The 26,947-nt window shown below is 43.6% G+C and overlaps 1 protein-coding gene across 5 annotated transcripts in view; it reads left to right on the plus strand.

Annotated features, from left to right (window-relative positions):
- Positions 1-12,628, plus strand: part of HEG1 (heart development protein with EGF like domains 1) — a 51,711-nt gene extending 39,083 nt beyond the window's left edge. For 3 of the 5 annotated variants that reach the window (XM_030488317.2, XM_030488312.2, XM_030488314.2), the window contains 6 exons: positions 1,353-1,487; positions 6,886-6,928; positions 7,069-7,106; positions 7,711-7,798; positions 9,218-9,392; positions 11,026-12,628. In XM_030488317.2, the coding sequence (XP_030344177.1) occupies positions 1,353-1,487; positions 6,886-6,928; positions 7,069-7,106; positions 7,711-7,798; positions 9,218-9,392; positions 11,026-11,175 (629 nt within the window). In that variant the 3' untranslated portion in view covers positions 11,176-12,628. Of the gene's footprint in view, positions 1-1,352; positions 1,488-6,885; positions 6,929-7,068; positions 7,107-7,710; positions 7,803-9,217; positions 9,393-11,025 lie in introns of those variants that run through there. The other 2 variants (XM_030488315.2, XM_030488316.1) reach the window with 2 other exon arrangements.
- Positions 12,629-26,947: the final 14,319 nt, after the last annotated feature.

Here is a 26,947-nt window from a genome sequence, read left to right on the forward strand (position 1 = left end):
CTGCCCAGGGAAGTGGTGGAATCACCATCCCTGGAAGTGTTCAAATAACATGTAGATGAGGCCCTCAGTGACACGTTTAGTGGTGGACTTGGCAGTCCCAGGGTAACAGTTGGACTTGATCTTAAAGGTCTTTTCCAACCTAGCTAATTCTATGATTCTGTGAGTGTTGTGCAGGACCTTCTCTAGGTGGACCCCATTGTTGGTGCTGGCCCTGTGCCCTGTACCTCCTGGTCCTTGCTTTCTGAGGGAGCAATAGAGGAGATATAGTTGTGAGAGGTACCACTAGGATGCAGGGAGTGAGCACTCTTGGAAGATGGGCTACTGCAACAAAACTTCTGTGCATGGAGCTCTGTGGCTTCAGGATTTGAGGCTTTGAGGATAAAAAGCAGCACCACTTAGCCTGGGTGTAGTAGGAAACCCCATAGATTGTTTTGGCAAAATAAACATGACAATGAGAAATCTAGCATGTGCTTTTATTTTAACATGCCATGTTTTAAAGCCAACTCCACCATGGACTGAATTACGTTATTTTGGTAGATCCTCTCAGGTTGTATCTAGCCACTACCTCTGATTACAATGCTTCTGGTAAAGTCTACTTTTGAAATAAGCAGAATAAGAAACAAATTATGTACTTGTGTAAGTGCTTACAAGAAAAGATATCAGATAAAAAAAAAAAGACGGCTCTAGCAGGGAGAGGTTTATAAAAGGTGAGTGCCAAATGAGTGACATGTATTCCATTAAACCTTATTTCTCACAAATTTTTTTTTGTTTCTTCATTCCATTTAGTCTGACCTCCTGGTAAAAAATGTACATTCGGTGACACAGTTTCCATCATTTACCCACAGTTTTGCTGAATGCTCATTGTAACAAACCTGACTTTCTAAAGTAAAACACTGCTTCGAAGTAATGTAAATGAAAGGACAAATTCTTTGTTTGAAAAATGAAAAAATCCAGTGTTTAATATTGAAATGGAAAAAAAATTGCTTTGGGCTTAGCAAAATGTTTTGCTTGATATAAGCTTAAAAATTGATTTGTTGAACTATCTCAGGGGGTGAATGTGTTTCAGCTTGAGCCAAACCAAATTTTTCTTTTTCATTTCCCCTTCTGCCTCTGAGCTGAAACATCTATTATTCTCTTGTTCTATTTGCCCATGCAAATGATGGTAGATATGCAAGCAAAGGTGGCACAGAGTCATGTTGACTGTCTCCTAGTGTAACAAATGCTATTTAAAATTAAAAAAAGAAAGGAGATTAAAGCAGCACATGAGTCGAATGTGGTGTCCAGGAAAGCACATGTGTGTAACGGTGGGTTTAGAGAGAACCACACTGATGTTGGCTGCCTCTTCCCGACAGTTGGCAGCTTGTGCAAGCAGAAAGACCCTGAATGTGACAAGGAAACTTCTGAATGCACAGACTTTGATGGAGTCGCGCTCTGCCAGTGCAAAAGTGGGTACTTCAAATACAACAAGATGGACCACTCTTGCAGAGGTATGGCTCTTTCTGTAGTGTGTTTTGCCTGAATTTTGCTTAAACTTTTTGTTCCATTACAAATGAGTGTGCGTGTGTGTATCGCTACGCAGGCAAGAAGCTCAATATTATGAATAAATATTAGCAGCTCAAATTTGTTTAGCTAGGGGACTTTTCAGCAGACGCTGAAGATACAGTCTCTCTCTAGGAATAATATTATCTCTTTCTGGAGCATGCTGTGAATCACAGTGATTGAGAAGAGGGAGAAGGGGGCCTGACTGCTTTGGGCTCCAGTTCAGTGGCACAGAGCACAGATGACGTGCGTCTCTGCTTGTTTTGATTTTGTCTGAACTCTCAGTGAACTTAGCAGAAGTGCTATAAATTCAAAAGCCTGTATTATGACATCATCAATATTTTTAAAATAAGTACCTGAAAATCATTAATTTATTTTTCAGCTGGGTTCCAAATAGAATTTTTTAGCTTAAGGACTAAATTATTCTTCAGCTACTCCTCAGATAATGAAATCTAGTTTTTCTATGTTTTGAACAAGGTCTTTGTCTATGTGCCGATGGTCAAAATGACTTCTGTAGGATCAGGGTGTCCATCCCTAGTTTCAGCAGTTATTGCAGGGCTTCTTAAGAAATGCAGTTTTCTGATGACATGTCAATAAGAATTGCAGTAGTGGTTATACATCGCTTCAGGCAGTTTCTGCTGGGTTGCTGTTGAAATAGAAGGAGATGCTTTATTGATTCCAAATCTGACCAGAGAGTGAGAAAAATGTGCCTGGAAATAACTCATGGGCTGCAGGCTCTGGTATAGACATCACGGAGATGGGTTCCAGGTCATGGTGCCCTTCCTTTATTCTATGGCTCTAGCCAAAATCTTTCTCCTTTGATTTTTAATTCCCTCCCTTCATCTTGTATATTGGGGGAAGGATTTCTGTTAGGAAATACTGACCATCTCCATTGACCCCTGAGAGGCAGAGAAGGGCTTACATTGTGAGTGGGGAGCTGAGCTGAAACCTGGTAGGCTTGCTACATCATCGACAGTAGGGACCCGTGAGCGAGTTACTCCATTTTTCTTGTCCGTGTCTCTTGTCAAGCAGTGTTGTGAAGATAAATATCTGAAAGGCTGTGAGGCACTCGGATGCGATGGTTGCAGAGGCGTAGGAGATCTAACATCTTGTAATATGTGGTTACTCCCTACTTACAGGTCTTGTTTGTTCTGCAAAATATAAAAAAACTCTACCTGCACACAGCGAGGCCTCAATTCCACCTTCAGCTCGGTGCTGTCAGTAGGAAACATCCTATCAACCAGCTTGAGAGTGTCTGAGGGACAGGGCTGATGCGGGATTTAGGCTGAAGCAGTGTGAGGGTAGCACCGACTGCATCATGCCATGCTCCAGCAATTTACCAGATTTTCACCATCACTTTGTTCCTGTCTAGGTAAACCAGGTGGTTGAGGTTTTTAAAGGCTTTTTCAAAAGCCAAGCTATGGCACTCCTTTGGTGTTTAGGTCTATTTTCTGATAAATATAGCATACAATATGCAAGCCTCTTTGAAAATCTCTGCCTTCTTCGTGACTAAACAGGAACTGAGGTCTCCTGAGCATCCGACCCTCATTGTGGGTCATGAAAATGTGGCACGGTAACTCCAATTGTAGTATTTGCAAAGAGGGAAATGGCTATTGTGCTGCCCTGTCCGGTCTCCCCCGTGGGAAGGCAAGTGCGGCTGGGAGAGCTGCTGGGGCATGGGGGATCAGCTGCCTTGACCTTCAGGGATTGTTCTGTGCTGCCTTGCAGTGGCTGTCCCCTGGGGCATGCTTGAAAAACCACCCCCTGGACCAAGGAAATGTTGGGTCTCTGAGCTACATGTTGGCTGTGGTACCTTTTGGTGTGCAGTTTGTCTGCCTCTGGGTCGTTGCTGGTTTTCAACCTTCCTGGTATCTTCAGGGCTGTTTTAGAAACAGAGCGTCAAACCCAATGTGCCATCTTTTCAACAGCATGCTATTTTTAGTAGCACGAGTGTTACTGAAGTGAAGTAAGGAGCAGCAAAGCAGGTTTCCAAAGAGACCCCTGAGTCTCTTTCAGGAAGGCAAAGGAATCCAGAATAAAAAAGCACAACTCTATAGCTTTGATGGGCCCTTGACACTTAAACCTTTCCTCCATTCCCTGCTCATGTTTGAAAGCTTTCCGAGCGAGTGTGACAGTGTGAGCTCTCCTGGGAGCATGTTCAAAGGAGCAGGAAAGATGCCAGAGGAGAAAGCAAAGTGGCAGGAAAAGGCAGGGTGAGGAGAGGAAGAGATATAAGCACTAAGCATTTAAGTAAGACAGAGATATGCATGTTCAGGATCTTGCTTTTCCTCTTTACTGCCCCTATAGCCTCCTGGCCTGGAGCTGTGTGCCCATGGGGTCTCAGGGCTGTGCTTGCCCAAGGCACAACTCCAGCTTTGAGGCCGCTCAAGGTGTATGTGCCCTACACACGTTACTGGGATAGGGCTGAGTGGGAGAGATTAGGCTGGGCTCCAGCATCTACCTGCAGGCTCCTCCAGGCCTTCCCAACACAGAAGCAGTAGGCTGGGGCTGGGGAACACGGGGCTGCTGCGTTCATTAGAGAAGGCAACTCCACTGAGCTGTTGAGGTGATGCCTCCCTCCCCTTCACTGTAGATTTCACTATTACCTGATCTTGTGGCTTGCTTTGGTAGAACATTTGATCCATGATGGTTTTGGTCTGCTTTTGTTAGCAAGTGAAAGTAGCAACCCTTCCAGTCTCATTTTGCTAATGCCTCCATATTATGAATGAGCTAGGCAAAAATCCTTTGGGATTTGCTACTCTCGCCCTGGTTGTCTGTTGACTGAGGCTCTTAACTCTTTCTTGACTTCAAAGAAACTATCTTAGAGAGAGAAAAATATATCCAGTGCAAAAAGAATCATGATGAGATGAAGCAGGGGGCTATATAAAGAGCCTTACCCTCCACATCCCCAGCTCTGGGAGAATATATGGAGTGAAAGAGGTAGTGGAGGAGTAGTGGGGATATATAGGGCAGAGAAAAGGGTACAAGACCAGCTACCATGGACATCAGCCTCCCATCATTGTTGGTGCCAGTTGCTATGCGAAGTCAGGGACTGTAGCAGTAATAGTCATGATGTGAATTCATCACTTATCTGTGTCCACACTCTATGAGTGGCATGAGACGCTTAGTAAACGGTGTATAGGCAAACAGTATTTCAGTATGACTGCGAGCAAGAAAGGCATCCAAGAGCAGAGTGCCAGGCACACTGTGGGTTGTGTCTCCTGGAAAGCAGAGACTGGGCCAGAGCTGCCAAGGAGGCCTGGCGGGTAAAGAAGAGGTCCCCAGTTCTGGCTTTAAGGCCAGTATGGTCTCTGGGGGCATTTAGGGGGCACAGAGGTGCAGACAAGCAGAAATGGGGAAGTTTTGTTATCCCTGGGCTTGCAACATCTATTTCTGGGAATCAGAAATCAAAAGGTCCAAGAAAACCTGGGAGCGTTCAGAGAAAAGCTGCAGTAACTAGGGAGACTCAGAGATCTCAGTGTACTTGGCTTTATTAAAGGAGTGATTTGATGGTGAGGAGGAGAAATGTGATCATGTAACCTTTTCCAATCTAGCATGTAAACATCCAAAGGCTGGAATTTGACACTGATATAATTCAGACCAGAAAGAAGGTGAATGTTTTTAATGGCTGGGGAAATTAACTTTATGAGCATCTGACCCAGGGTTGTGGTTGATTGTCTGTAACTGAAAATATTAGAATCAATCTTGGACAGTTCTCTAAAATGTAGCTCCAGTTCAACTATTTGATTTGAAACTGGAATTAAATTTAGGGGAGTTCTGTGACCTGTATTATAAGAGGAGGTCACAGTCACATTGCTCCCTGCTGGCACCAATATCACTTGTTATTGGTGCTAGAAGAACCATAAACTTCTGAATCCAGCCAGGCTACTAGTGCTCTCTCTTGGTTTACTATGATATTGCCAGCCCATCCTAACGGACAATGTTGCACTTTTGTCCTTTTCTTCCTTCCTCCCCTCCTGTGCCAAGTGTTTCTGAAAATACAGTCGCTGGCTGTGCCGGAGGTGAAAAGGCGTTTGGTGTGCTTTTGAGAGCAGCAGAGGAGGAGGTGAGGGCTTTGCTGCCACTTAGCTGGGACCTCTGCTGGAAGCCCTCTTCTCCCCACAGATTTCCTCACACTTACTGGGGTTAGAGAGTGCCTGAGCATTTGGCTGTGGGTTATCCCTACCGTTAGAGAGCAAGGCAGAGGGAAGGTAGTGTGAAAGCTGCCACCTCACCAGTTTTAAGCTTATAGTGTTTGAGGGGGAAGAAAATCCATGAGCATTTTTGTTTTCAGTTAATGATCTGGTTGTATTCCCTGTGGAGTGTGCTGCAGGGCTTTCCCAGATTCTCGGGTAATGTCTTGCAGATCCCAAGGGCTGCTGCATGTGCTAGCTCTCTACCCAAAGTGACTCTGTCTGTGTCATTCCTACTCAGGTCTTTGAGTGACCACTGCCTCTGCAAAAGGCAGCAGATCTGCAGGAGCCTTGGTGGGACTATTTTTGAGAAAAGTGGCGGTCTTATCAGTTATTTAAAACTTATAATTGTATGCCCAATGTTATCATCACCTTTGGTGTTCATCGGAAGAGTAGCATAATTTTCTCACATAATTCAGGTGATGAGATAGCTGTCTGTAAGCACAGAAATGATATTATTTTGAAGTGATGGTTTTAGTTTTTCACTAACATTTTGTACATAGCAGTTTTCTGGCTTATTTAGACCTAATATATTTAATTCCCATTCTATAGTAAAATACTGTATTTCAAAATTTGATTTAGCTGCAAATTTGAACAACAGGAAAAAAAGGTGGCATGAGGCAAAACATAACATACCACTTCAGGTTGCCCCGACTGTGTTTGCATAACATTTTGTTCCAATACTAACATTTAAAACTAATTAATAACGCACATCAGTGCTAAAATAGCACTGTTCAAATGAGGTTTCAAAACAAAAACTGGAGGCATTTGCAGGTATTTTACACTGCTCTTTTGTGGGAAACAGTACAAGTGTGCAATGGGTTTCCATTTGGGCAAGAAGGGGTTCTGCTGGGAATTATGTTACCTGGTGCCCACCCTGAGCCAGGCTCTGGGCTAGCTCTGCCGGGAAGCCCTGGAACGGTCCTGTCAACGCCAGCGGGAGGTGAATTTAAGTGCACGGTGTTTTGCCTAAACCAGAGGAAATATTGCATCACGTGAGAGTGCATCGCGTTCCTGCTGTGCCAGCAGCGCAGACCGGCTTGTCAGTCCCAGGGTTGTTCGGGGTGAGGCTGACGTGGGAAGCCGCGATGGGAAATGCCTTCCCTGCACCACTACGTGGTGCTCATGGCCCTTCTCTCTTCTGTGTTTTTAGCCTGTGAAGATGGATATAAGCTGGAAAATGAGACCTGTGTGAGGTATGGTGACTGTTCCCTCCTCCTAGCCGGCGTCAAATATTGCAATTTGAATTGCAATATTCAAAGCAATTTGAATATTGCTTTGGTGACCTGTTGTCACAACTAAGCCACTGAAACTCCCTGTTGTTTTCTGTTACCAGCTGCCCATTTGGCTTAGGTGGATTCAACTGTGGAAACCGTAAGTACCAAGTTTTGTTTGTTTTAATTTCTACAGTATCAGAAATGGGAGATTTGAAGCAATTAATTGCAAATGACTGTGTCTAAAATGCAGTAGGTACACACTACTCATGTCAGGTCCTTTTGTTTCTTCATTTTCTATTGAGAATTATTTTGTTGACCTTCTTTGTCAAAGTTGTCAGTGTTATCTCCTAAGGGAAGATTTCCTGTTCTCTGGATACTCTATATGATAGCACATATAGAGAGCACTCTTAGAATCATAGAACAGTTTGGGTTGGAAGGGACCTTCAGAGGTCATTTAGTCCAACCCCCCTCTTGAATTAAGACATTCAGAGGTTAATCCGTGAAATATCATTTGAATTATTCTGATCTATCGGTAAAGGCAATCTGTCCCCTAGGAAAACAAGAACTTGTTCTTCCTTTAGCAGGAGATCCCCAACTCCATCCATTTCACTTGAAAATCTAAGGCAATATTGCTTACAGAGGGAGGGAAGATGGGAAATAAACAGTTAGTCCCTTTGCATGAGGACTGTGAATATGTTTACATTAGAATTTTACAGCTACTTCTCTGTTTCTAAGCAAGTCTCTGTCTTTCCCCTCTGTAGCATATCAGCTCATCACCGTGGTGATCGCAGCTGCAGGAGGGGGACTTCTGCTTATCATGGGCATAGCCCTGATTGTCACTTGTTGCCGGTAGGTACCACCACCAGCCCCGGCTCATCCATGGCATCCTCTCGGTGGGTTACACCACACTTAGTGCTCTACACATGAACCCTGATGGACCAAAACATAGGATAGCTAAGCAAGTGGATTAATCAGATACTGAAGTATTGCACTGTGCTTTCATTTAGGGCATATATTTCTTTTCTCCACCAATCAGGCTAAAAAAATTGAACTGGGTGCCTCTTAAGGATGTGCCTGACAGTCACGTTCTCTAAGGATGAAGAATCAAAAGAGTCTTTCCCACTCAGAGCTATAAGGCAGCTATAAGTCTCCAAAAATGCAAGCTAAGTAGAAAAGAGAAGTTTAGGCAACAGGAGGGGATACTGGCTATTGCTAAAGTGGTGTTTGAGTGTAAGGCTATTCTCATTTTCCTTTATGTACAAATATGCATGTGCTCTCACTCTGTGTGTCTCCCTCTCAGACATACACACGCATGTACACATGTAGTTCCCATACCAGCAGGTAGATTCAGACTAGAAGCAAAATGTGCTTGCCAAGGAAGCTCTGCTTCATGATTTATATATCATGAAAAGGGCTTCCTTGCAGTAACATCCTCTCCCTCACGTTCCAGCCCCAAAATCTAGGATTTCAAAGCTCTCTGAAGTCGCCAACTGGATTTATCAGTAACACAGATGTGGCAGTGAATTGGTTGGCACAGTGGTGTGTGCTTGTTCCCTCATGTTTTGAGCCAGGGTGACCAGCAAGCCTCAGCCAGGAGAGTGTGATGGCCAAATCTCTGCAGGGATGGATTGATCTTCTCACGAGTCCTGGCTTTTGGCAGGTTATGTGACTTCCTGGAGGGTACTCTGATTTGAACTGGAAGTGTCGCCAAAGTCCACTCATACATGGTAGTCATGTTAGGGGCATTTGGTGCCATTCAGACCAGCCCCACTTAGGTCTTCCTTCTTAGGAATTAACATAGCACCTAGAAATGGTATACTTGAGCACTTGGAGACTTGAACAGCATGGGGCTTCCATTTTTTCTTTCTTCCTAGATTTCCATGACTTTTTCATTGACTCAGGTGAACACACTCATTTTTAATAGACAACAGGCATAAGTGGGAGCAGGAGAGGTTCAGACTGAATGTAGGGAGCAGCATTTTCACCAAGAGGACAGTAAAGCAGTGGAACAGCTTGCTCAGAGAGGTTATGCCATCTCCATCCTTGGAGATTTCAAATCCCACCAGATAATGCCCTGAGTAGCACAATCTGACATCAAACCCAATTTTGCATCGGAACAGAAGATTGGACTACAGCCCTTCTGAAATGATCTTTGTTCCCAATCAAGGTTCATTACAGAAGTAAATCTTCTGAGATCATGTCAGAAAAGCATACAAGATAGCAGGATAAATTGTATGTTTTCACTTTCCTTCATTCTTTTATAAACAGGAAGAATAAAAATGACATAAGTAAACTCATTTTCAAGAGTGGGGATTTCCAGATGTCACCGTATGCTGAATATCCGAAGAATCCCCGGGCACAGGAGTGGGGCAGAGAGACCATCGAGATGCAGGAGAATGGGAGCACCAAGAACCTGTTGCAGATGACAGATGTATATTATTCGGTATCAAACAATAGCTTAACTATTAACCCTTTGTGCCTGACACAGCAAAGACACATTCCTTTACTTTTTGAAGTACAAATCCCTCTCCTGGAAAAAAAAAGAGAAAAAAAAAAAAAGAGCAGAGCAAATGACTTTCATAGACAGCAAGGCATTGGGAGTCCTATGGGCTCTAGCTATTACATGTGGTGAATAGCACAAAAAGATGCCATTAGGAAGTGTGCTAGGGAAATGTCTAGGAACATTTTGGTAGATGCCCCAAAAGCCCAAACCTAGAGTAGAGAAGGATAGTTGAAGGTTTTGGGCAGACTGCTAGGTATGTTTGTAGGTAGTTTTTTCCCGTCCACCCTCACTGATGATGCTGGAAAGTTGAGACCTCTGCCTGGGGGACTACATACCAATAAGGGAAGATGCTGGTCACTGAGGACCCCTCTTTTCTTCCACTCTTCCTTTCTCCAGGGCACAGGCCACTTCCTGTAGCAGGAAAGGTGTTTAAGGAGCATCCCTTCAAGCTCTGAAGTGGCAGGGAAGAAGTAGTGGAGGAGTAATAGGCTGTGTAGGGCACAGAAAATCACAAGCACAAGACCTGCTGTCACAGTTGGTACCATCTGCTAATGTCTGTATTCAGAGCTGTGGCGCTGGTATGTCATCTGTCACTAATCCACAGCAGCATACTGGATGTACTTAAGGTGTGTGTGGTTTACTCATGTGAGTGAAGGTTGCAGGATTTCGCCGAAGTAACACATTCTGGACTTCTGCTTTCCAGAGCGGGAAGCAGCAAGCAATACCTTTTTTCTGGCTTGTATTTTAAGTTTTCCAGTAAACAAGTTCACTGGATTGCACAGCATAAAGGGAAGTAATCCTCCTTCCTGCTTCCAGTAAGAATGGGAGATTTGGAAATGAAAATGCATTTCTTAAACATTTTTTAAGACTTTAATTTTGCTGGCAACTAGAAAGGGGAGCTTTTCAGAAAGTGGTAGGTGATCAGGGCTTTGCATGGATCTTCTCCATATCAGATCAAACCAGGTGGTTTGATGTTATTTACTGGGTGAAAGGATTGTACGGTCTTGGTCTTAGACATCAAAGTTCCTCAACCAAGTGTCCCCAGGAGATTTACTGAAGTAAGAGAAGGGAAAGGAAGGTCAAATAACTTTGTATTTGACATATAATCCAAACCCCTGTGTTGGGAGAGTAGGTACCTATGGTTAATGAGGAGAGAAGTGCTCCCAGGTGATGCTCAAAGCAGATTACTAACTTTAATTTTCTAGAAGTGTTTCCTTTAAGGATGGCTCTGGGATAATATCCTGTCGGTGAGTTTTTTCAATACTCGATCTCATCAGCACAATTCTCTTGGATTAAAAATTAACTGTGCACTTCGACTGCATTTGGTGGAGTCAGGTAAACTTCAAATCTGCTAATTGGCAAGGTGTTGAGTCTAGATTGCGTCAGAATAACTCCTTCGGGCCATGCATAGTTCTCACATTAAAAATCATTCTAGGTTACAAAGGTCATTAGTGATCATGTTGTTCCTTTTAGCTACTCAAATAACTGCTGGGAAACATGGCAAGGCTGTGTCTGAAGGAGGATTTGAGTGTGTGAATAAGACCCTTCTTATTTCATTTTTTTGCTAATACAGCCAACTGGACTGAGAAATCCTGAACTGGAAAGAAACGGACTTTATTCTCCCTACACTGGTTTGCCGGGATCTCGACATTCATGCATCTACCCTGGACAATATAATCCATCCTTCATTAGTGATGAAACCAGAAGAAGAGACTATTTTTAGCAGAGAGTGGAAAGGGAGTGGAAGATTGACACAGTTCTGTGGCCCTCAATCCCCAGGTACAATCTGTCCCCTGGGCAGTTCAGCCCACGTCAGTCTTACTCTTCCCATTTAACAGGAAGGACTTTGAACTTCATGCCGAGCATTGCTGCCCTGAGGAATGGTTGCACTCGCTAAGCAGCAGAAAGAAGTAGGAAGAGGAGGAGGGAATGGCTCAAGGTGCACATCACTAGAAGACCCAGGTGGAAGTTAACACATGTACTCCAGATTTGTTCTGTGCTGCTGCTTCACTCACTTTACGCTACATGGCAAGCATGGATCAGTATAGGCAGATGAACTGTGCCTAGCACTCTTCACTGAATACCACTAAGGAGTGTTTTGTTTACAGATCTTGTTTTCTGTTGACTGTGCTTGTCTTCTTTGCCAACATTTAGGCAAAGACTCACTTTGCAAAGTGCAACTGCTTTTGGTAGGGCAAGTTTGTCCACTCCCTTTTACATTGCTGCGTTGCGTTCTGCTTCGTACACAACCGGGAAGCTGGCTTGTCCTCTGGCCCTATCCTGCTTACTGGTAGAAATTCTTTAGAATGCTGGGTCCTTGGTGAAGCCTGGTGCCTGGCAATGTAAGCTGAATTCATGAGCTGATTGTCTCCAAGGAGTATGGGAAAGTTAGTCGTACCACTGCAATTTTAACTGAAAAAAGACAAAGTTGATCCTATGCGCTGCTTTGAAAACTTCCCATATATAGGAAAGAGTAAAAGTATGTTGTTTTGTCAACCAACATAGCTCAGAAGTGATGCCACTACACAGCATCATAGTGCTTCCGTATAGGAACTTATGGGGCTCTGTTTCTCTGCAGGATTTAAATGCTTGTAGAAACAGCAATATAATGTTAAATAATTGTTCACAGGGAAGAAGAAGATGAGCTGTGAATTCAGCATGCTCCTTAGAAAGAATCTCGGAAGGAGCAATAATGCTATAGCCCTAGCTTGGCAGTGGAACGTGAATTCTGGGCATTGCAGGTGGGATATAGTTTTCAAGCCTCCACAGCCCACCTTTACTTCTGTAGGAGCTGTGAAGGCTTTCAGTACTTTGGAAAATAAGGCTCACTGCAATCAGTTGCATTTAAGGGAGAGAAAAATATTATGTTTTCAATCCTAGTGGAACAAAGATCACTTATGTTGAAGTGTTTTGTTTTCTTTCATCATAGTTTTGAATGCTTCATACCAGGCAGGTTTCCTCACCTAGGGGTGTTAATTCATATTAATCATCTTGGCAAAAGCTGAAGAATGTAAGTTGTTACAATTCTCACCAAAGCTAGAATTCAACAGTCATGGACTGTATTCTGAGCTAAGTGTTGAAAGAGATCTTACTAATCACAGAATAGTATAATTTGGGTTGGAAGGGACCTTAAAATCATCTCTCTAGAGGGCCCTAGAGCTGAACACAGTACTGCAGGTGGGGTCTCACGAGAGCAGAGGGGCAGGATCTCCTCCCTTGACTTGCTGGTCATGCTTCTTTTGATGAAGCCCAGGATGTGGTTGGCTTTCTGGGCTGCAAGCGCACATTGCTGGGTCATGTTGAGCTTCTTGTCGACCAACACCCCCAAGTTCTTCTCTGAATTCATTCTCCGCTAAGTCTGTATTTGTTTGTGGGGTTGCAGGAAGTATAAGGAAGTGTAATGAAGTATATGCACCGCTTATCTTTACTGCAGTGTTGACCTGACATCCAAACCCCACCCAGACAAAGATCCTTCCTCTTAATGTGACTGTGCTTGTATGACGATAACAAATAGCATAATTCCTTAAGCCATTAACCCACCATCTCGTAGTGCATAGATAAGCTAGTTTCACTGAAGAGCACATATCCACTGATATTCTCTTCTCTCCACCATGCTTGAAAAACAGTGCCTACAAGTAAGTTCATAGGGTAGCTCAACTTACTGAAGCACTAAGGATCATGGGATGCATCCCCCAAAGTGCCTAACCTCAAGTAAGAACAGCAGTTCAGATTTGTTGTATGGTTGCTCACCAGAGGCAAACCTGAGGTGATGAGGAGCCCTCTGTCAGGGAGCAAGTACTTGTATCTTAGAGATGGTGTGAGTTCCAGGTCCTTTCCCAGCACTTTGGAAGCTGTTGTGTTCTTTATCAAAAGTGAACAACAGCTACCCAGTGGAAGAGGAGCTAGCACTAGGCGTCTATTAGCTGTGTGGCTAAGAGGTTTCTAGTGCCTGCTCGCAGTTACTTCTGTTTTCTCAAAACTGCAAGACAGGAGAGGCACCACAAACGTGCTTTGAAGATGCAGTTTGGTGCACCAGCCATAGCACACAAGCACAGTGTCTTTTTACGCCTCACTCCTTATCTACTATGTAGAAACAGCAGTGTGGGCTTGCAGAGAAAAAAAATCTTTATGGATGCCTAGGGCAGTATCCTTTGCACTTACATGATCTTATGGTGACTGCACATGCAGCTTCATGCTTGTCTTGATCCATAATCCATAATCAACCTTGCAGGTGGTAGTACATGGCTCATCTCAACTTTAGGGAAGCAATGAATGGATGCTCATGGGAACTACAGATGCCTAAGGAGCTGTATTTAAGGAAAACTCTAGTTAAGTATCCAAAATAGTGTAACAGGTAAGGCAGAAGAACTGGCTGTTCCCTGCCATGCTGATCAGTGTTTCCAGTCCATAAATGATGTTCTTCTTCCTTTCATTAGCAGCTGATATCTTAATGGCACAGGATCCATTGGATGATGTGAACTCAGGGCTTGACTCTGCTGTGCTATGGAATCCTTCGGAGGACATTGGCAGGGTCTTTCTGTGCCAGTGAGTTGCCAGTTTTTGAGAATGCCCAGGACAGAAAAGAGTGCCTTTCCCATGGTATGGAGGAGGGTTTTGTCTGTGTTACAGAAGCAAAGGGGAAGCTGGGGTTCATGCTAAGTCTAAAGCCAAGGCATATGGGTGAGCACCAGGCTCTGTCCCTCTTTACTAAAGCAGCTTAGCAAAAAGGAGGAGTGTCCCAGCAATGATGGTAGGATTTAACCACATGCCAGCATTTTGTCAGCCAGTGAAGAATTTAGACACATGCTTATAGGCCAATATGTTTAATTGCTTGGTTAGTTTGAAGACCAGGAAACGTGACTGTGTGTGCCAAGTACAAAGTTGGAAATACCAACTCACAATTGCAGGTCAATCCCTCCATATAAAGAGTGACATGGACTATATGAACAAAACTCTTGGTTTGTATCGCACAGCAAATTTCAAGGGATTTGAGTGGAAATGAGATAGGACTGTTCCTTATTGAGATCACAAAAAAGTTTGCAAGCAATTACTTTTAATTTCTCAATGATCTTCAAATTCTTCTTAATGCTGTATCTGGAGTGAAAAAGTCTCAATAAACCCAGCAGGATTTTCTGAGTGAGGACTGCAAAACTTGGCCTTTTCCAAAGAAGAGACCTTTACTGCACTGAAATTTTCTCTCTGTCAAAGCAGGTAAACATTGGAAAATTTCTTATGAGAATTTATCCATTGCAGGCTGACTTACTTTTTAGCTTTAGTAAGAGAGGAGTCACAGAGCCAGTGCATAGTCCATAGGAGGAGGAAAAGGGTCTCTCCTGACCTGCAGCACCTTCTCTGGGTGCCCTATGAGGCCCCACTCAGTGGGCGGGAAAGGATTTAGGCAAAAGTCAGCACTGGCATGAGTGCAGGTGCTTTCCCGCCTGTGATCCAGGAAGTCTTTGTGGAGCCGGCAGATACAGCCCCAGGTGATTCAGCCCTATGGGTTTCTACCAGCCCAGCCACTTCCCGCACTGCAGAGCTTCCAGACAGAAGTGGTGGGTACAGTGCACTCTGGTTGGCGAAGTTTATGGTAGTTATTTTACTGCAATTGTTTACTAACACATTCCAGCAGCAACAGGCTTGCCCAGCAGGGATGTGACCTGTTTCTGTGCAGCTTGCCTCTGTTAAAGCTGCCACCAGGATCCTATTTGTCTGCTTCCTCTTTGTATCCCAGAAACTAAGCACCCTCTGGCAGTGGAGTGGGGCTTGTGGCTCCTGTTGGATGTGGGAAGGGTCTCCATGTGCCTTCAAGACTATTTTCAAGTGCAGATGCCTCTCTGTTCAGTACCTTAATCCCCATAGGATATCTAAATAAATGCTGCTTATTTCTTAGACTATTTAGATTACTTTTAGCTACCCCAGATTTAAAATTTTGAGCACACTGGATGCTTTTGCCAAGGGGAACTTTTTTTCCACTATCCAAGAGGACAAGATAGAAATGGCATGTCTCTTCTAAGGAGGATGCAAGTGGTTCAGCCAGATGTGCGGAAAGGAAGAAAAACTACACCAACGCTGCACAGAAATTTTCTATTGCTCCTGGCAGCTGTGGAAAGCTAGGGGAGCCATCTGCAAGGGCTCATAGGCAGTTGTGTGGGTATATTTTTGATTAACTTTGGAAAAAAATGCAAATTCTGTTGCTTGACAGGAGAAGATGTGGGAGGCACGTGTTTGCTGCTATGGTGCTCTGCAGTTGTGGTAACAAAAGCTCTTCACCCACAGAAGTACCACTGGCAGTCAGCCTAGGAGAGTCAGTCCCAGTGAATAGAGCAGCAAAATGCAGATTTGAGGGACCATTCAAAAGGGATGCTCATACATGCAGCCTTCCCGTGTCCCTGCCATGCACTGCTGCTCACCATGGCCAGCCTTCTCAGATGCCCTGGAAAAATGATGGGCCTTTTGCATACTGTTGAAACCTCACAGCACTGAATTGGGCTATATGAGGAAACAACAAGACAGAAGGATTTGGATGCCCTTTTCCTTCCACATTTACAGCTTTTACGTAACACAACAGCAATGAATCTCATTATTGCAGCATTTCCCCTAAGTCTCACAGTCATGGTCAAGTACTGAGTCACACCTTGTGACCAGCCTTCCAAAAAGGTGTTTGCCTCCACTCTAGGTGGCAGTAAAATACTTTAGAAATTAGCAATAAATTTTAGTTAGAGGGAGGTGCTTGTCATTGTGTAATTGTTTGCGCCAATACTTTTAAAGGTTGTTTGCTGGGACCAGAGTGAGCAGCAGAGCAGGTCTGGACATTGCTGCAGACACACCAAACACTTCCCTAGGACTTGTCTCTAATGCTGGCCAATGGCCATATCCATTCCAAATGCAGCTGGACTTCTCATTCCCTCATAGTGATGTTTAATCTTTAGTTTTCTTCCTTAAATTAACAAGAATGGATGCATTTTACTTATATATTCTTCCTATGGTGACTAATGTTTTTCCTCTTTACACACAAAGGACCTAATCCAGCATCCATTATAGTGACTGGGGTAACTCTCCCATGGACTGTAATGGATTTCTTTTAGGCCTGAATTATTCCACCACCAGGGTCACCTGTGTGTTGTACACGCTTTCCCCTAGCTCCATGTTCTGCCTATTTCTGTGATACTGTTGCTGCCTTTCCTTGTTTTATTTATTTTTTAAAGCATACTTATTACTGTAGCAGGACCTGTATTATGTGAGATTGAACAAAACAGATTCAAGATCTGAAACACCTTCCTGAGAAGAGAATGAATGTGACTTTTGTGTAGTTCTTTTACTGATCAGCAAACCTGTTGCCTTTTGTGTAAGATCTTCTAGGGATATAGAGGTCCTTCCTCTGCAGTCAGAGATAAAAACAGCTATTCAGCTCGCTCTCGCTTGTCTCTTAAGAAACGAAGCAAGATCTCCCAGTTTCAAAAGGGGCATGCACTGTGTGCTTCTAAGATTTCAGGAACTTTGCAATGTTTATTTAAGTGTACTTAATTCTTCATTCCCTTGTACTACTGAAATTAAAATCAGGACAGAAATCCATGAAGGGGTAAGAAATAACAAAGAAAAAAAAAAAGAAGCAAAGCAAGGAATATGCTTATTTGTTTTGCAGAAGTAAACATCTAAAGTGCGTGTGGCTCCTGTACTGTAAGGTCTATATGTGGGATAACATCTCTTCTGTGTCTAGTTTGTCATGCGTGTGCGTAACATCCTTGTTGAGGGAAAACATAGAAAGGATGCCTGATGTTCCTCAGAAGCGATATGTAAGTGCTAAGTCCCTTGGTCTTTATTCTGGTAAAATGCTAGAAGCGATGGGAGTCTTGCTTGGGTCGATGACTGCAGCAGGCAGCTCCCAGATCTGCAGAATCCTATATGGAAAAGTCCCATAGAATACAGTAAAATCTGATCGCTTCTGTTGAACAGTGCCATAGAATTCACCTGACATAAAAGGTCTCAAATAAAATCTGCTAGGTTGGGTTTAGTTTAACGAAAAAACAGACAAACAAACAAACAACAGAATAAATTCTTAATACTTTCCTTTTTTACAGGAAATTCTGTTAAACTCAGTCATTTGTTTTAAGCCCTGTTACATTCTGCAGGACTTTCTCCTACCAGAAGGTCAACCTTGCTGTGTGAAATCATACTGGTTTATTTGAGCTTTCCTAACAGAAGGTCAAAACTCAGTGTGTAAAATCAGAATGGTTTATTTGAACAGCTTTCAAGATCGCAGTAGTAAAGCTCACCTTTGTAAGCTTGACTTCAAAAGGTAAATTTTCAGCATTTGTTTGTACTTCTTTTAACAACCTGAGTGTAAACCTGCTTTATGTTCATGCTATTGCCCTGGTATCTTCTCTGTATCTCTAAATGTTTGCTTCCAAATCGCTGGGGTCCTAAGGACATTTTCCAAACCAGTATTATTTAAAGTTTTATCATATTTTCAGACTCCACTAATTATACAGTACTGTAGTAGCAAAATATAATTTTTAAGGATTGGATTATTTTTATACCTGCATCCAATATTATTAAATCTGGCGTTCTAGTCAGTATTATAAAAGAATACAATAAAGCTATGAATATTACTATGTCTCAGCTTTTTTATTGTCTTTAGCTTTCCCTGTAAAGAGATGCATACACAAATATAATTAGAAATATAATCTAGAAAACAAGAAATTTCATAGTTCTTTTGTTCTTCTGGTGGTGCTTGGTGATTGAATACCTAAAACGAAAAGCAAACAGGAAATGGGTATGTTCTATTAGTACTTCTGCTCAGGTGAAATACAAGTTGTGTTCTGATACATTTAGCATTAAGTAGCTAATTAAGTAGCATTAAGCAACTCAGTTTATTTTTTTCATCGATTTAATTTTTCATCCTACTGGAATTGCAAAAGAATTGGTGAGGTTGTGTGTTTGTGTGTGTGAGTACATGTTGGAGAGGAGGAGAACCTCAGGAGAGATCGGGGCAGCAGAGCTGTTTGCAAGGACAAGGGACTTGCCCTTGATCTCACCACAGTGAGATCAGTCCTGCCTCAGTGAGTTCCACAGGGGACTGTGAAGAATATACATCTGAGTGTCTCTCAGAGGAAGAAAGAGTATACCCTGAATCCAAATGAACACAATGTCCAGCCCAGCCTGATGGGAAGAGGTGTGATATGGAAGAGCATCTGGAATAATGGCAGGTATGTTCATCTGGGACTAAGGTGGGATTCATCTGCTCTACCAAAAGTCAGGTGGCAGATTGAACCTGTTTGAACCCACCACTTGGCTTCTCTAGTAACCATGAAAAGATACAAGCATCCACAGAGAGTAGCTGCCCCCGTGGTAAGATATCCTTTACCCTTGACAGTAGTGTCACAAGACCCCACACTAGACAGCTGTCCTAGATAAAGTAAATACCACTCGCAGAGAAATGGTGAGTCTAGAACATCTTCATAGAATAATAGAATCATAGAATGGTTTGGGTTGGAAGGGGCATTAAAGATCATCTAGCTCCTATCCCCTTCCATGGGCAGGGACACCTTCCGCTAGAACAGGTTGCTCAAAGCCCCGTCCAACCTGCCCTTGAACACTTCTAGGGATGGGGCAGCCGCAGCTGCTCTGGCAATGTGTCCCATTGTCTCACCTCTCTCATAGTGAAGAATTTCTTCCTAATATCTAATCTAAGTCTACCCTCTTTCAGTTTAAAGCCATTGACCCTTGTCCTATCACTGCTTGTCCTTATAAGAGCACAGGTTGGTGTTGCCAGCAGACTTGCCGAGGTTTCACTCAATCCCACTGTTCATGTGGCTGACAAAGTTGTTAAACAGCTCCAGTCCCAATACTAACCCCTAAGGAACACCACTTGTCGCTGGTCTCCACTTGGACATTGAACTGTTGATCACAACTTTTTGAGGGTGGCCATCCAGCCAATTATTTATCCACCAGGTGGTCCATCTGTCAAATCAATGTCTCTACAGTTTAGAGACAAGGATGTTGTGCAGGACAGTGACAAATGCTTTGCATAAGTCCAGGTAATCTTGCTACATTCTCAAACTTACAGTCTGCTTTCTACTGGGATATAGTACAGAATTGTGTTAGATGCCTTCTACTTGTCCTGTAATACTCCAGTGGGAAAATAATGGAGAGAGTAACCTGATTAAATCCTGCAGTTCTGTTCATTTGCAAGAGAAGGATTGTTAACAGTGTCTCAGTTTTTTGTTACCAACACCATTGCAAGTTGTTCTATTTTATGTATGACATTGGAATCTTTTAAGGAAATTTGCAGTGCAAAAGAACTGGTCACCAGATTGCCACAAGACTAGGCAAAAGACCCTTGCAAATACAGACAAGAACATGATTTGACAGTTCTGCCCACTTCAGATTTGCATACCAGTGCCTCTGAGACTATCAAATGAATCTGTAGTGTGTGCCCTCAACCATGTTGTGGATCACTTGAAAAGAAGTGAAAGTGTATCCGCTTCCCCTGATCATGGGTGAATCTGCATGTATAGCACTTTAGCTTAGACTTTCTGGAGGGTTTTTTTTTAAAACTTTTAGCTAATTACAACATATATTTCTACTTGTGTATGTAATGTGCAGTGGATGAATCAAATTACATATGTAGTAGTAAGATGTATAGGAATTTAGTAAGGAATAGGATTGAAAAAATACGCAGGAAGAAAGTATCCAGCTGATGCATGTGTCTATAGAAGACGTTTGCTCCTACTTGAGTGTATGTTTTCTGGCAGCATGAGTGCCCCTTAATTACATGCAAATTACAGTTGAATAAAGAGGCCGCACAGGACTATGCACCTTCTAATAGATAAACAAGGCCTTTTACCTCTTATGCTTCATTTTCCTGCCATAAACAAAGCTCAAGAGAAAAAATTCTATGTTACTAAGTATAGCACACTTTATTGCATCATAATCACGTGTCTATGTTCTTGGTTGCCATGTCTGAGCCTTGATGCACAGCTGTTTGATTTTACAGCTTCTGGAGAGTAATTAATTTATATCTGCAAGAAAGTTTTCTCTGTAATTCCTTGCAGGACTTCACAACTGCTGCGGCTGTGTGAGTCTGTCTGGATTAACAGTCAACGATCATCTAAATGTGTGCTTAATAATCTCATTAATAACTGCATTAGAGCTGCTGGTGTTCCACTGACATCGTTTCTCCTGTTTTGGTAATTCTCTGTGTCTATTCTCCTTAACCATCAAGCCTCTATTATTAATTCCCCTACAAACTGTCAAGCAATGGGGCACATATAGCCTGTCACCTCTCTTCTTCCTGGGGAGAGCCTGTTGTGACCACTGGTGCATCACAAAATGGACAGGGAAGGGCAAGCAGAAAAGATGTGATATGTGCAAGGGCATGTCTGTTCACCACATTATTTCCTGGGGGAACTGCTGCCTTTTGCATTGCAAATGATTCACACTTCCCAAACAGTGATCATGATAATCAAGAACAACCAGGTAGGAGTGGAAGTGAACTCTGAAAATGCAGGTAATGTGCCAGCTCCTGGTGCACCTTCACTGTAGAGAACAGTTTTAATGTGGGGACTACACATCCAACCAGTAGATACCAGTGTAGCCAGCAAAGCTACACTGTTTACGCCTTCTGAAGACCTGACCCTCATTTTTAGTAGTGCTCTGGGAAGTTCTCTTGGTCCTACATGCTTGCTTCATAGCCAACACAGGGAGATTTTAGGACCTGGGTTAGTCTGGTTGCACCTTTAAGCAGCATCACAAAATCAGGACATATTGTGACGATTGGAGAGTCTGGATATGGGAGAAGGACATTGCCAGAGGACCAGTGGCATACAGCTCTGCCAAACACCCTGACAGCCTCCCCTTTGCACACCAATTTCCAGCTGAAGCATATGCTGTGGCTCCCCAAATGGCTGGTATCCAGGGGAGTTGGGTCTTGCTGGGGACTCACCGCACAATCTGTTCAGGACTGAAATACTTTATTCTAACAAGACTTTGAGTTAGTTTTTGGGTGCCCCTGCTCTGCATGAGGTGAAGCTGGGAGGGTGGTGATGGCCTGGGGCAGAGGTCAGACGCTGTCCAAGCAGGGTGGCACAGAACTCTGGTGACAAATGCTCCACAGGCATTTCCTTCCCTTTTTCTGCCAGCTCCTTGGCAAAGCAATGTTTTGAGGAGGGGTCCAGAGGAACCAAATGGGTTGGAATGGGCAACCGGCACAGGAGTGAGCCACCACAGGGGCAGGAGCTGGATCCAGCATGGCCCAGCGGGGCAGCTGGAGTGAGAGGGGTCTGTGGAGGCCCTGAGCACACTCCAGGCAGCACTGGGGCTGGCTCTGTCCCTTGCCAGCCTCGCAGGCCAACCCTGCTCCCTGGGCAGTGGCAGTGGGACCCTGGTCCCCCACCACCCTCAGCAGCGCAGCTCCCTGACAGCGAGCATGAGCTGCCTCAAGCCCAGGCTCTTCCCACCCTACCGCCAGCTCCTGAGGGACCCCCTAAGCCTGGCCTGATCCCCCACATGGTTCCCACTGCCATGGGAAAGGCTGGGGACAGCCCCCATGACTGGACCCTAGGCCTGATACTGAACCCCCAGGGGGGAAAAAGGACGGCGAATTGAGGCTCCACCCTGGTCTTCCTTCAGAGCTTGGGATTTCTGCCACCCCACATAACTACCCTGGTGACCACAAGGGTGTCTGTCATGGGGCTCCCTCCAGGTCTGTGGGCCAGCCTCAGGCTGCCAAAGGGCAGGGCAGATGCTGCCCAGGGGTCACTGCGGGGACTAGGGGTACATGCGGGGAGCAGGCTGCACTGGAGGGGCTTCAGGGCCAGAGGGACAAAGGAAGATGCCAATAACACACCCCATGGTTTGGACTCAGCATCCTGAGCAGGACCACATGGCAGGGTGCAGAGGGATGAGGCCACTTGTTCCCAGTACTGGCAGAGAGGCATCCAACCATTTTTACTGTCCGTAAGTCACCGATGTTACCTGGTTCAGTACAAGTTAAAAGTTTAGGACAACCTTCAGCTCAGGAATGACTTGAGCAATTCTTCTGGTCATTCACACCCTCCATACAAAGAGAGACACCTTCTGAATATATGAGATTAGTACACAAGACTGCTATTCTTAAAACAGCAGATGAAACAAAAGAATTTGAAGGAAAAGGTGAGGCATTTAACACCCAGAGCTGTTTCTTTGCATTCAGAAACGTGTTCATAATGCCGGTGTTGCTGGCAGTGGAGTTTGCCAGAAGAGACCATCTGCACGGCCATCAGAGGTGGCTTTGTGGGGGTACACCAATGGGTTGCTTATCCTTCTTGTCAGTAGCTGATAACAGCAGGATAAGCTGTGTTTATTTCATAGAAAGACTTCACTGGCAGCTGTGGCAGGATCCAGGCTCACCCAGACCTTCGGAGTGAGAGAAATGACACATTTGCCTGAAGAGGAGCAACTAGAAATCACCATGGGCCATTTGATTTCTAATGGTCTCAAGCAGTGCGTTTTACTGGAGCACAGAGCAGAACAAATACGCTGTTCAGCTAGAGAACTTGGGCAGGTGAGGCACCTAAAAATAAGAGGGTTTGGGAAAACCAGATCCTGCCTGCAGAGAAGTTTCGCATTTTGGTCTCTAGCTAGCAATTTTCAGAGGCTTCCTGGGATGCAGTATCACAAAAGCCTCTGTCTCCCATCTGTTTTCCCTGTGTCACAGGTGTGTTACCAGCTTCATGGCCTTCTGGGCTGCTTCTCATTTCTAGATATGCTGTGGGCTCCCTGCTTCAGCCTGACCATACCTGCTTCTAAATGTCTCCTCAGCTTTCTCTCAAGAAAGAAGGGCTGCCACCCAGATAAAGTCAAACAGCGTCTGTCTGTCCTGCCTGCTCCCCTTTCTCTTGTCACACTAGTGAGCTCTTACCATGCATAAGATGGCAGCAAACAAAACAGCCATAATCACTGCTAGAAGGGCCAAGGTCAATACTGTTTCTTTGGTGTCAAAAATGCAGCTGTTGTCTGTTGCTTTTTACTCTGTTGAGCAGTAAGAAGTGCTTTGGAATAGAATTTTGCTTATAAGGAAGGAATAAGTGGAGTCTGAGGCATAGAGCTTGTCTGTACTGATACTTTATTACAAGGGAAGTGAGCATGTTGATCCCAGCTCTGACCCCACTCTGATCCAAGTGCGTAATTAGCATGCCTTGGGATGGGATAGCTTCTTCCACTTTAAGAACAGATTATAAAGCACCCTCTATTTAATTTGCACTGAAGGTGTCAGTACGGAGACCTGGCAAAGGATAGCTCATGTGCTGTCAGTTCCCACATCAGCTTATTTAGCAGTAACTTCCTTGTGTTAAAAGGTCTCAAGCATTTATCACTTCAAGGAAGAAACAGCCTTTCAGGTCCAGAAATCTCCTCCCAGCCTGAGGAGGAAATAAAATACAGCTTGGATCTATCATTTACTGCTTGCCACCATGACGTCAGCTTGGGGCTGAACCCTCTACCTGTTGCTGGGACCTTAAATGAGCTGACGCCAGAAGAGAACAGCACTTTCTCTTGGGTTTAGCAGCAAGTAGCAGGAGCAACAGAAGCGGCAATGAGACGCTGTGTAGTCCTTGCTGTGTTGCTCATTCTGGTGTTGAGCTTTTCGAAAGGTAAGAAACACTATCTTCTGTTTTGGGATTTATCAGGGCAGCTATTCTGTGGCAGTGAATGGGTTGCTTAGTACTTTCAGCAGCTGCTGAGAAGCTGGAGGTCAGTGGTGCTACACAATTCAGCATGCCTAGATTTTGATTAATTAGCTACAAAAAATTTTATTGCAAGCCAACAGCTTTCCTTCTTCACAAAGCAATGCAAAATCACTGGTGCTTGTGATTAACCTAATTTAGCCTATTCTATGAGCGGTTTTCAGGACCCGCATACTAAACCCAGGTAATTCAAGCTCTATTACTGTCACAACAAAAGGTGCAACTGTTCCACCCCAGTACCCAGGGAAAGGAGTGCTGCCACTGGCCTTCTGGCCAAGGGCTCCTGAAGCAATCATCCTGGAAAGCAGCACTGTCTTTCATTCCCTCCTGTTGAAATTAATCATCACCACCAACTTAGGTGACAGAGGGTTGCACTGTGGACCATTTGAACTGAAGGGCAGGTGCCATTTCTTAAGCCATTTTTCCTGGCATTGAGACAAACTTGGTAGTTGTGGGCCAGAGCACAAACTTGCTTGTCTCCAATATTCAGTGACAGATAAAAGGGATTGAAGGCATTAGCAGAAGTAGAGTTAAGGGTTTTATATGAAAAATTTTGTGGTGACTTGAAGCTGTGGGAGGTCAGGAACTCCCAGCTAATACAGAAATAAAGTTACAGAAATATGAGCCTAATTAAGACCTTCGCTGACACTGTTAAGCTTGCAACTGGTGACAGATAGTTGTGGGTCTCTGCTGACTACTGTGAGTGAACATATGCATTTCCACTAACAACTACAACATGCTACAGACAAATTTTTACCTATAAATCATAAGCATGTAAGTCTTCAAGACTGTCAGTTGGTTTTCTGGTTCGAGGCTTGTGGGTAACAGCACGATGTGAAAAATCGTGACCCAAGAGCTACTGAAAGCAATGTGAGTCCTTCACTTACTTGAACAGACTTTGCATCAGGATGGGCCTGCCCAAAAACATTTTTCATTCTAAGCAAACATTGTAAAAGCTTTGCAGGATGTGTCTGTTTGAATAGTACTGGCAAAGGCCTTGCTCTTTTCTGCAGCCAGATGTCTCTGTTATTCCACAACCTCCATTTCTTCATCTCCATAGTAAAGACATAAGTCTCTTAACACAAAAGGTTGGGTCTAGGCAGATAGAGCCATAAAATTACCACCTTCGCTCAGGTTGCCTTTGACAAGCTGGTCAGCAAGGTTCAATTGCAGTTCATGTACTCTGCGGTCACCACAGATGTGATTCTTCCCGAGTCCAAATGGTACTCATGGACAACTGTTAGCCAGAGCGTCTACAAGGCCAACAGTTGTAGACTAAGAAGTAGCTCTGTAAAAGCTTACTGTCCAAAATCCTGAGGCTGGATCTTGAGATCTAGACTGAGAAGGCAGTCTAAACAATGCTCCAAAACCATGGTCTGTGGACAGTGTAGATTCATATTATCCTCGTTGTAGGAAAAAAGTACATTTCTGTACATTTCTTTTCATTGACTGGGGAACAAATAATGCTGCCTATAGGACACAGTGACCAGTGGAGGCAGAAAAGTTGGCAAAAATACCGGCACTCGTGTTTCTCCTTCACCTAGAGGAGACCAATGGATTACTTCAGATGTTGTCTTTTTGATGTGCCTTTTCTATGCCAGCTTCATTGATCAGAAGAAAGAAGTTTATAAAATTTGCCTCACTTTGGATTTTCAAAGCCCTACAAAGGTCTCAAAAAGTGGAGTGTATTTTTCAAATGTCTGTTAAGATTTCAATATGTTTTTAATATATCAGCTATAAGAGTGTATTAGTGCCAAGGATTTTAGCCACAATACATTGATCTTCTAGCTGCATGTTGTTAAGGACTCAGATTAAATTATGATTGCGGTGGCATTAACTCAGAGTAAATACGTTTATTCCTAAAACTCATGTATTAATTAGTTCAGAGTAAATATGATACAAACTGGCCATTTGTCAGCCTTTATCAGCAAGGCTGTTTTAGTATTGTTCTCCTTGTTTCTAGACAGAAAAAGACACCAACACCCAAAACATTCCTTATATCAGGAGTTAAAAATAACGCAATTTGAATATAAAGTAAACATCTTAAAATAAGTAGGCTCTTTGGAAGAGTAAACACAGTAATAGGTAAAGCTGAAACCAAAATGTGAGGAAAATTTTCTTCAACTGTTGTCTGGTATCAGCCAGGTTTCTCTTTATGAAGAAAGAATTATAACAAGGTGGGAAAGAATGACGAAAAATAATGTATACTGCTATAACTGCATGGAAGTGTAGCCCTGGAAAGAGGGTTTGATACCACCAACAATATTTTAGCAAAATATGCATTCTCTGAATAAAAATACTCTGCTTTCAATGTCCGCTTGAATTGTTACACCATAGGAGAGGGTGTTAGAAAACATGGTCATTATTCTCTACTGTTCTGAAAGAGTCCATATATCTTTTTAAAGCATGTTTCTACTGAGAGCATCTTCCATAGCTGCAAAAAAGCTGTGCATGTATATCTTGTAGTGAAAGTACTTTTTATGGATTAACCTGAGGTCTAGAGCAAAATCTGAAGACTCACTGTGAACATGTTAACGGTGGAGTGCAATATCATGCAAATCTAATGAAAAACAGTGCAAGCAATGAAAATGCATGATGGTAAAATAACTGGCTGTTGTAGGGTTGAAAAAAGCAGATTGATATAGCAAGAGAAAGTGGCAACACTGGCACAAGGTCAGAGCACAGCTGCTTATGCTCTAAGGCTGGAGCATATGCACTACGAGAGGGGTCACTTGACCCTGCTCTGACATCCAGCAATGGTTGCATGGTGAG

The sequence above is a fragment of the Strigops habroptila genome, chromosome 5 (genome assembly GCF_004027225.2).
Source record: "Strigops habroptila isolate Jane chromosome 5, bStrHab1.2.pri, whole genome shotgun sequence".
Taxonomy (NCBI): domain Eukaryota; kingdom Metazoa; phylum Chordata; class Aves; order Psittaciformes; family Psittacidae; genus Strigops; species Strigops habroptila.